This window comes from Podarcis cretensis (genome assembly GCF_951804945.1).
Source record: "Podarcis cretensis genome assembly, chromosome: 13".
Lineage (NCBI taxonomy): Eukaryota > Metazoa > Chordata > Lepidosauria > Squamata > Lacertidae > Podarcis > Podarcis cretensis.
Genome location: NC_137182.1, coordinates 47,009,437 through 47,020,352, shown reverse-complemented (window position 1 = coordinate 47,020,352; position 10,916 = coordinate 47,009,437). Strand labels below are relative to the sequence as shown.

At 40.8% G+C, this 10,916-nt stretch overlaps 1 protein-coding gene across 1 annotated transcript; it reads left to right on the top strand.

Annotated features, from left to right (window-relative positions):
- Positions 1–4,155: 4,155 nt before the first annotated feature.
- On the top strand, positions 4,156–10,916 carry LOC307200508 (vomeronasal type-2 receptor 26-like; the record flags this gene model as incomplete). The annotated part of the gene is made up of 6 exons (XM_079949047.1): positions 4,156–4,331; positions 4,760–5,051; positions 6,545–7,420; positions 8,414–8,641; positions 9,791–9,905; positions 10,015–10,916. The coding sequence occupies 6 exons, from the start codon at positions 4,156–4,158 to the stop codon at positions 10,914–10,916; spliced, it is 2,589 nt and encodes an 862-aa protein (XP_079805173.1).

The following is a 10,916-nucleotide window of genomic DNA, read 5'->3' as shown; positions in this document are numbered from 1 at the left end:
ATGATAGTGGAATTTGTGGTTCTGTTGGGACTTGCTGGCTGGTATCACTTTACATGTCCTAACTCTGGATCTTTGTAGAATTTGCTTCTAAACTTTTTTGTCTGCCAAAGTTTCCCAAAGGCAATGGGTGCAGATTTTTCCTCAGGTTCTACTCCCAAAGCCTTTTTCACAAATGAGTAATGCTGCAAAGCAATGGAGGTTCAGGTTCAAAATTTCCTTCTCCTAGGTGGGCTCCCTTCCAAGGTTTACGAGACCCATCTGACCCCCATTTCCCTCTACAGCACCTGCAGTAGCCATCTTTTTGAGCATTGGACCTGCTATTGCTCTCATCTGCTATATCCTGTCTTTGCATGCAGAGAAATTCCCTAACTCATTGAGGATTTGAGGCCCATTGGCTTCCCTCACCTGGTTTAGGCAGTCAGTTGAATCTGTTTCATGGGATGTGGCTGCTGTTGCAAGCTGACAATTTCTAGGAGCCACAGGTGAGAACTGAGTGCAGGGTGGGGATCTGAGGTAGACAAAGTACCCCAGAAGGAGCACGACTTGTTCCGCGCTACAGTTACTACCCCTCCCTAACACTCCATACACCCCTGTCCTGTATTACTGTATATTTAAAGGAAATGGAATCTTAATAGCAAAACTCTCAGCCTTTTCATTTAGAAATGGTTAAGTTCAGTTGTTCAATGTTGTAAATGCAATGTATGAATGATTGTTAATAAAAAGTCTCTTATCAATTACTCTATGGAATCTGCAAATTCATCTTGAAGACAAAAAAGGGTACCAGAAACAAAAAACATTTGTGAATTAGTTAAGGGCTCAACATTCTTTATCTCTCTCACACAAGGCAGCTGAGGAATAGAAGGAGAAGTTTAAAACAGCCACTTCCCTTGTTTTTTTAAATAGTTTTAAGAAAGTAAAGTAGCAGAGATATGCAACAATATCTGAAGGAAAACATTATTTCTGTTATAATTATTTTTATTAATTTACAATTACCATCCAATAATAGTGTCATTAAAACAATACCGAATGATAATACTTATACTAATCACTAAAATACCGAATCATATAATTTAGGTCCCGTCCCCCCACATGCTAGATGATTTCCTTTATTTCTACATTCCAAAATCTTATTACTTTCTATTATATTGCGGTCAAAATAATAATCCTTTATGCAACAACTGCAATATTAATAATTTTTATTTGTGTTGACACATGAAATGATTCATAGAACTAAAAATGAGGCACTCAAACTATATCCTTGTTCTTCCTGTGTGTGGCAGCTATTCTGTCTGTGGTGTTTCTTCCAGTCCCGGTAAAATGTTGTGTCTGTTGTGATGGAAACGTTGGTTCCACAAGTATTTATTTTACTTTTTTCTCCTGCCAGTAAATGGTTAAAGAACGGCAGCCTCTGATTGGCTGTGGTTCCAGGAGGGAGAGTTTAAAAGGAACACATTTCAAGGGAGATGGAGTTAGAGTGTGGTTAAGAGGGGAGTTGAGTTGAGGTGGTTGAGGAGGGGGGCTGGAGAGGTTGTGAGTTAGGGAGATAGGATAGGAGTGTGGAGGAGGGAGAGTTGGTTCTGGAATAAAACATCCACTCTGAGTGTACAGTGAAGGACTGAGTGTATTGTCCTGCAGGAGTAATAGGACCGGATTTTGCTGGGAGACTGAGGGTGAGACAGGAGAAGGAGGAGCTGAAAGAGATGAGTCTACTTAGGTCTCCAACTAATCTGGAGGGGAGAGACTCTTCTGAGGAAAGAAGAGACTCCCAAATCCCAGTGAAGGCAGATGGGGGGTGAGCCCTTAAGACTTTTACTGAAAGTACCTCAGGAGCTGCATTTGTTAAAGGGGTGGGAAACTGAAGGAAAGTACCACCTTAGAAAGGAAACAATCTATAAAGCCCAAGCCTCTGAAAGCGAATTGAAGTGAAGTAGTGTATTGAAGTAACCTCAGTTTCTCCAGTTGTATTATACTACCTTGTTCTAAAAATAAATCTTTTTTTGTTTATTTAAAGAACACCTGCTTGAGACTCTAAATTCTTGGTTATCCCCCTCACAAAGATCCCCCTGGGATAGTGAGGTTTTGTTTTTAAGCCTTCAGGTCAAAGGTTGTTCGGTGAGGTGGCGGCAATATATTTAAGAGAGAGCGGGCACATGGGTGTGAGCAGTAACTGAGGTGCCAAGTTTGTTGCATCTCTCTTTTCCAAGTTGTTGCTGTTCTCCATCATGCCTGATCTGATATCCCATTGGTCTATTGATATTATAATCCAGTGTCCCCACTTCTTGATAAGGCAAGGATGCTATTCAGAATTGCTGCCACCATTCAGTTAATCTGATGGCAAACTATGTCTGATCAGTGTTACATAGCTGGGAGACTGAAGGATCCCACAATACTAACGAAATAGGAAGCAGGGAAAGGATGGGACCAGCTCAATTCTTGATATCCTGCTGACCTTGTAGGTTCATTCCTTGCCTATAATTTTGTGATGTTACAAAAATAATTACATTGGCAGGTCCAGCTTCCTGTCTACAAGCTACAGCAATAGATGCTTTTCGATTAACTATCAGGATCACATTCACCCAGAGCTATACCAGCTGCACTGGCTCCCGGTGGAGTACAGGTTTAAGGTGCTGGTTTAAACATTTATAACCCTGTACAGTCTTGGACCCTCGTACCTACGGGACCGCCTCTCCTGGTATATCCCATGAATGACCTTATGGTCTTCAAAAGGAAACATCTTGGAGGTCCCGGACTGCAGGGAAGTTAGGCTGGCCTCAAGCAGAGCCAGGGCTTTTTCAGCTGTGGCCTCGATGTGGTGGAAGGCTCTGTCACAAGAGACTAGGGCCATGCGGGATTGACGTCTTTCCGCAGGGCCTGCAAGACAGAGCTATTCCACCAGGCCTTTGGCCAAGGCACAGTCTGACCCCCTCCTTTGGTAATCCTCATGGAACTCTAGTCCAATGGTTGCCATTAATTTGTTTATGAAATGATTTTAGAACGTATTTCAATTAATAGCTTGTGATTTTATGTAAACTGTGTTACTTTTACTGTTATTGGCCACTCTGAGCCCAGCTTTGGCAGGATATAAATAAAATTTTATTATATTATTATTATTATCTGCAGTCTAGATTCAGAACGTTCCTCCTAGGTTGGGGAAAAAATGATGAACACTGCTTCTTTACTGGAAGCCAAATCACAGGACAAAGTGATGCAGTGACTTTTGGAACCTGTGCAATAACTGCTTATAACAGGCCATGATAGGAACCATCAACAGTTGCAGGAATGAAGGATACAGCATCATATATGGACGGGGAAACATCATAGGGGGATATTATTACACGCAGGAAAGAATAAGGATTACATTTAGAGTTCCTCACTTCAAACTTTATAAATTACCTAATATACCAACACAAATAGCAATCACAAAACTGTAGCTGTTATATAGGAGATTACTATATGTGCATGGAATGCAATGGAAATTCCTAACATAGTGGAACACAGAAATAATGAAGAAGAATGGAGCCATCAAATCTAGCATGCAAGGGGGCCAGTTTAATTAAATCATATAATATGACATTTGAATAATTGGCATTTATAATTGCATTAATTAGATAAAATTGGTATTGTTATATTGAGGTCGCAATGGGAACAATATTGAGAAATAAACAAATATATATATTTTAAAAAAATTATAGTAATATTTTGGCAGTTCCCCTACTGCTGATGCGCTATAGAATCCAAAAACACTGCACAACTGGTTCTCTCCCCTATCATTACGAAAATTACAGTAATCAATTCACCTGACTGAAACTCCAGATGTCACAGTGGGGAAAAAGAATCAACAAGCAAGCCTGAAATGATTATAAGCTCCTCTGTGCTCCATAGACAACTAGGCTGGGCTCTGTTACTTATCAGTTATTAGTTTCCCTTTTTCATATCAAACCACTGCATCTTATTTGGTGACCAGGGCATTCTGTTGTGGCAGTGTTCAAGTGTCCCTTAAAGTGCCAAATTGACAGAGTCAGCTGCCACCCTATTTGTCTTGTTCAGATCAGGTGGAGGAGAGGAATAATACTGTTGAGGGAAGCAGGGGAGTCCATGCACACAAGGGAATTTGCCATCAGGATGTTGCTCCTGCTGCTTCTACTGCTCCCCAATATGGTGTCCCAAGGACAAAGTGCTAAATGCACAACAAATCATCCTGTTCATGTTCCACACGAGTGGTATGAGCCAGGAGACCTGGTCATTGGTGCAATGGCATCTCATATTTATTACATAGTCCGCAAAGTTTCCTTCAAGAAACACCCTTCCCAAGACTTCATTGATGCCCCACTGTAAGTAACCGTTAATTGATATTATTTTAATTATTCCATATATGCTATATCTGACTGAAAATAACTTTGATTGATATGAAGGGGGATTGCTTTAGAACTTTAATTTTTAAATGTGTGGAGAGATTTTATTAGAAATCTCTGTACGTATAGGCTATGTGCATACTGTCAATGAACAATAAGCTCTTTTGAGTCTAATTGTTTAAAGAGAAATAGAAAAGAGAGTAGGAGAAAACAAATATGGGTTGCTGAAGATATAAGGAAATATGCAACAGCTTTTTGAATTACACAGGATTCTTAGATTGCACAAATGAGTAAATAAACTTTGCTGGCTTCATCCTCTCCTTATAGGGAGGCAGGTGACTCTCTCCTATCTAGATTCTGTGCACTGTTTAATTATCCCATGGAACAAAATCTCACTTCATTTGCAGGGTGTTGACAAAGTTCTACCAGCAAATCCTGGCCTTGGTGTTTGCTGTTGATGAGATCAATGAGAATCCCAGGATGTTGCCCAATGTCTCTCTCGGCTTCCACATCTATGATAGCTATTATGATTCAAAGATGACCTACCGAAACACTCTGGACCTGCTCTTTAAATCACATCACTTTGTTCCCAACTACAGGTGTGGCATCCAGAAAAATGTCATAGGAGTCATTGGGGGACTCAGCTCTGATACCTCTTGGTGCATGGCAAACGTCTTAGGTCCTTTCAAGATTCCACAGGTAGAATATGGATTTGAAAAACAGAGATGTCATGCTTTCCTTGCATTAGGAATCTACTGATTCATATATCTGGAGTTTAAAAATGGACAAAGTAAAAGAGGCATAATATGCATATCAAACAATGTGTGTAGGAAGGGTCTGTTTCTGTTTAATAGCTGTCATAGAAGGTTTCTCTAAAGCTGCCAGGTTTGTAAAGGAGGCACCTAGACTGGTTCATATAGATCAATCCTGAATGCACTGCACTAGCTTCCTGTGAGCTACTCAATATATGACATTGGCATTGGATTCATAAGCGAAAATTGCTGAGAACACATTAACTAAAAATGTTCCTCCCCTTAAAAATCAAGAGAGTCCTTTCCCAAAGTATGATGTTACTCAACATTGTTCACTTTCAGAGACTAATTGGAAACACTGTGTTCTTGCTTTGTTCTGGCATTTGTCGTCTGTCACTTCAGAGCCTTATATAGTGGTGTCAGCATTGTGCTATTCTGCTGCATTCTTGTATTTCATTTTAGTTGTTTTAAATAGTGTTGGTACAGTATTTTGGATTTTACTGATTTACTGATTCGGTTTATAGTGCTCAGAGAAGAATAGCATATACTGTGGTACCTCGGGTTACATACGCTTTAGGTTACATACGCTTCAGGTTACAGACTCCGCTAACCCAGAAATAATACCTCGGGTTAAGAACTTTGCTTCAGGATGAAAACAGAAAACGTGTAGAGGCGGCGCGGCAGCAGCAGGAGGCCCCATTAGCTAAAGTGGTACCTCAGGTTAAGAATAGTTTCAGGTTAAGAATGTACCTCCAGAATGAATTAAGTACTTAACCTGCGGTACCACTGTACAATCTAATGGAGCTCTTCAGGATTTCCCAGGAAAATTTCCTGAGAGAGTACTTAGTAGATAGAGAATCAATGGCTTCCTACAAACATTACAAAGGTTACAGAGCAAAAGTACATAATCAACAATTTCTATCACTCCACTTCCACCTTGGAGTTTTGCTTAATCATCCAATTAGAATATAAACATGAGCCATGATAAATGCTCCCCTATTCTTAGTTACAATCAAAATGTACAAGAATGAAGCTGAGATGATGCCATAATATTAATAATAAATATCAATAGATAGAGAATCAACCACTCCCTACAATCACTATAAAGGTTACAGAGCAAAAGTACATGATCCACCTCCACTTTGGTCTTTTGTTGAGTCTTCCATTTAGTATATTAACATGAACGATGATCAGTGCTCCTCTTTACTTGGAGAAAATCAGTCTGTACAATTATAAAGCTGGGATGATGCCATAATAATAACAATAAATATCTACAGAAACCAAGAACAAGATTATATCTATTTTTCTATGTAATTTGGTACATTTGGGATATATATTCAGTGTGTGTGTGTGTGTGTGTGTGTGTGTTTATATACAAATATTTTGGGATATCATGATTTCTTGTTTCCACTTGGAAACGTTTGGCTTTTGCTTTTCCAGATTTCATATGGTTCATTTGAACCAGCCATAAATTATGGAACCAAGTTCCCTTCCTTTTACCGCATGGTCCCCAATGAAGACCTTCAGTATCAGGGAATTATCCAGTTACTTCTGCATTTCAGATGGAAATGGGTTGGGCTCATCACTCCAGCTAATGAAGCTGGAGAACGTTTCTTGCAGAATATTGAGCCAATGCTTTTCAAGAATGGAATCTGTTCAGCATTTACAGAAAGACTTAAATTCAATATGAATTATAACAGTAACAAACTAGAAATGCTGGAGGACTCAAGGATTTTGTTACCAGCTTTCAAAACCAGCAGAGCCAATGCAGTTCTTGTATACGGAGAAAGTAGATTTAGTATATGGTTGTCAGCTGCTTTAATCACAATGGAGTTATCTCAGCTACTATTTCCTCAAAAGAAGTCACGTGAAGGAAAAGTATGGATTACAACTACCCAAATTGATTTCATATTATATAGCCTTCAAAAAAAAATTAATGTTAATATACGAATGTTCCATGGTGCTATCTCATTTGCAATTCACTCCAAGGAGATTCAGAACTTTAAAGACTTTCTTCGGAGTATACGTCCTCAGTGGACAGACACAGATCGTTTTATCCAAGATTTCTGGGAAGATGCATTCAGTTGTTCACTTTCAAATTCCACTGTCTCACCAACCATGTGTACTGGGGAAGAGATGCTGGAGAGCCTCCCTGCACCATATTTTGAAATGAGCATGACTGGCCCCAGCTACAATATATATAATGCTGTCTATGCTTTGGCACATGCCTTAAATAGCATGCACTTGGCTGGAGCCATCCGCAACAGAAGAGATGCTAAGGGAAAACTCTTTTCTCGGTATGCAGATCCTTGGCAGGTATTGTTCCCTTTTACAAAGCATTCACTGCCAAACTACCAAAAACTACACGTAACTGAAGCTATGCCAACCACCTTCTCCACACTGCAAAACCCCTCCATTTTCTATACACATCCCTCCCCAATTCTCTCTGTCTCTCGAGTTACCCAGTAATGTAAGGTTGGGGGCCCCGGGTGCTTAATTCTGAGGGGGTACAACCAGGACCCCAATCCCAGGCACTGGCTTTTGCAGGGATCCTCATATCAAAGAGAAAACAGAAGAGCAGCCCAGCAGGGAGCAGCCACTACCTGAGCACATCTTGGAAGGCCCCGTCCCCAACTCCTCATCTTTCCCTGTCTGCCAACCACCAAGGTTTATGGGGCCTGAAGCCTCACTGGTAGGTCCCCAGAAGAGGCTAGCAACTGTGTGATCACTGTCTCTAGACCCTGCTTTTCTCCCTTCTCCTCTTCTGCCTTTGAGTCTGGATTGGAGTCTGCTGAAATTTTCCTGCTCCCTTAAACCTGTTGCCTCTTCTGTTTCTGACACCTCTTCCTCCCTGCCGGCTCCCTCTTCGCCCACTGACAACTCCTTGTCATCCCACAACCAATCCCCTGCTCTGAGCCTCCTTTCCTCGGGGTGTCCCTTGGGGGTTCTCCAGCTGCTGCTCCCTATCACTTCTCTGCATCCAACATCCAACCATGGTCAAATCCACTCTATAAACTATGGAAAGGTCCAGTCCAATGTTCTCATGTTGCATTGCTCTCCTTTGAGAACATAAGCTCCCATCTCTTCTCATACATGACTTCTCAAATCCCTTCCCTTTCTTGGATTTTAACAAACGTCTCAAGCAAGCAGGTCTATGGTCTCAGCTCTCCATAATATCTTTATTCAAGTCTGTTGAATGTTGAATTGGCACTGATTCATGATTTCCTACTCCTCCTGTATGTGCAACTAAAATATGGTTGCTCTTTGTTGTGAACTGAAGTGTTCAACTTTGATTCTCTTTCCACTTAGCTCCACTCATTCCTGCAGAGGATCTCATTCAACAACATTGCTGGGGATGAAATTACATTAAATGAATATGGAGAGTTAGCAGCTGGCTTTGATATTACCAACTTGGTCACTTTCCCAAATAATTCCTATGTCAGGGTCAAAGTGGGAAGTTTGGATCCTCACGCCCCTGCGGGCAAAGAGCTCACCATTAATGAAGACAGAATCAAATGGCACAAACGCTTCACTAAGGTATGGAAATAATGGCACAGTCCCTGAAAACCCAGAATCTGTGGTTATCCACAAAATGGGATGTAACAAAAGCACCTCATGAATTATTCATTTTGAAAGTCACTAGCACCTGAAACCACTTCAGACTAGTGATGAGTCAGAATAGAGGAGTGCTCCCAGATCTCTTGCTTCAAACGGAATGCAACTCCTACCAGAACAGGTCAGGCGGAGGAACCCAAAGCATTTCTCTCTGAGACAGGAAACCACAACCCAAAAGTCATGGAATGATTTCCTATTGCTAGTTTCTTGTACTGACCCTGCAGGTAGGAGCATAATGGTTTACCTTTAATTCCTTGTGCCACACAAAGGAACACCATGTGGACTCCTTGAAGCAAATGCCGTTAGGTGGTGACTCCATCAAAAGGCCAAGCCAGGGGTGAAATCACACTGAATCACACTGAATTCTAACACAGCTGTAAGGCTGGATGGTCCAGGAATCTTCTTAAGTTTGTATGATTCTTAGAACAGCAGCTCTTTACCCCACTGTATGTGCCACTTGTGTACCTACGGATCATGTCACACTATTAGTCCTCCTATTTACTATTAAATCACCTGATAGTGGATACTTGATAAATTCCCCAAAACAATATCATAATATTAAACTCTTCCTATCTCTTTGGATAGCTGCCACCGCTTTCTATATGTAATGCCAACTGCCATCCTGGTTACGGGAAGAAAAAGAAGGAGGGGGAGAAGTTTTGCTGCTATGATTGTGATCCATGTCCAGAAGGAATGATTTCAAATGAGAAAGGTTAGAGATGACATCTTAAGATACTGCAGAACCTCTGGGCTCCTGGCAATTTTGTTGACATTAAACTGCTGCAGGAGAGAAGGCTTAAATTAACAGATGTGTTCTTCTCATTGTTTATAGATAACAACAATATGTTTTAATCTTTAAAACATCTTGAAGATTTCTTTTTTAAGTGGAAGTGAATATATTTTACTTCCAACTTCAACAAAATTAGGGTGGAATAAAAGTGGTGTTTCTCCTCTAAGAATTAGGTTGTTTGACAATGGGGTGAAAGTATTATCAAACTCACTTTTCTGAGATCCAAAAATTTCAGCTGAAATGCATTTCTCATTTTGTTGTACTGTTTATGTGGCTCTAAGAAAAAGCAGGGGGACAATAAAGAAAAAAGAGATGTCACCCATGTAGAAATTTCCAGAATAGATACACGTTTTATTTTTGATACACCTAGTACAAAAGCATTTGGGCTTGAAGCTTGTATACATTCTGACGGAGAAAACACTATGATAAATGGACTAGTGATGTGAAATTCTTAAGAATACTTTTGGTTGCTTCAAATTGTCACACATTGTTTTTGTATTTTCAGACATGGAAACATGTGTCAGTTGCCCAGCAGATCAGTATCCAAACAACAGCCAAGATCTTTGCATTCCTAAGATTCCAAACTTCCTAGCCTTTGATGAAACCCTGGCCATTGTTTCAGCTTCCTTTGTGCTTCTATTCTCTCTGATCACTATTATGGTGCTAAGCATCTTCATTAAGCATCGCAATACAGCCATAGTCAAAGCCAACAACCGAAGCCTTACCTATGGTCTCCTTATCTCCCTCCTCTTGTGTTTCCTCTCTTCTTTGCTGTTTATCGGAAAACCTAATATGGTGACTTGCCTTCTCCGACAAACTGCTTTTGGCATTGTCTTCTCTGTGGCCCTCTCCAGCATCTTAGCCAAAACCATATTGGTGGTTTTGGCATTTATGGCTACCAAACCAGGATCCAATATGAGGAAATGGGTAGGCAAAGAACTGGCTTATTCCATTGTCTTTTCCTGCTCCATTGTTCAAGTAGGAATCTGTGTCCTCTGGCTGGCAACCTCTCCCCCATTCCCAGATGTGGACATGCACTCAATGCCTGAAGAAATCATATTTCTATGTAATGAAGGGTCAGTCTCCATGTTCTATTGTGTTTTGGGCTACATGGGCTTCCTGGCCACTATCAGCTTCACGGTGGCCTTCCTAGCCAGGAAGTTGCCTGACACTTTCAACGAAGCCAAGTTCATCACCTTCAGCATGCTGGTCTTCTGCAGTGTTTGGCTCTCCTTCATTCCAACCTACCTGAGCACCAGAGGAAAATACATGGTGGCTGTGGAGATCTTCTCCATCTTGGCTTCTGGTGCTGGGTTACTAGCTTGCATTTTCACCCCTAAATGCTACATTATTGTGGTGAGGCCTGACCTGAACAATAGAGAGCAGCTAACACAAAGAAAGGTATAA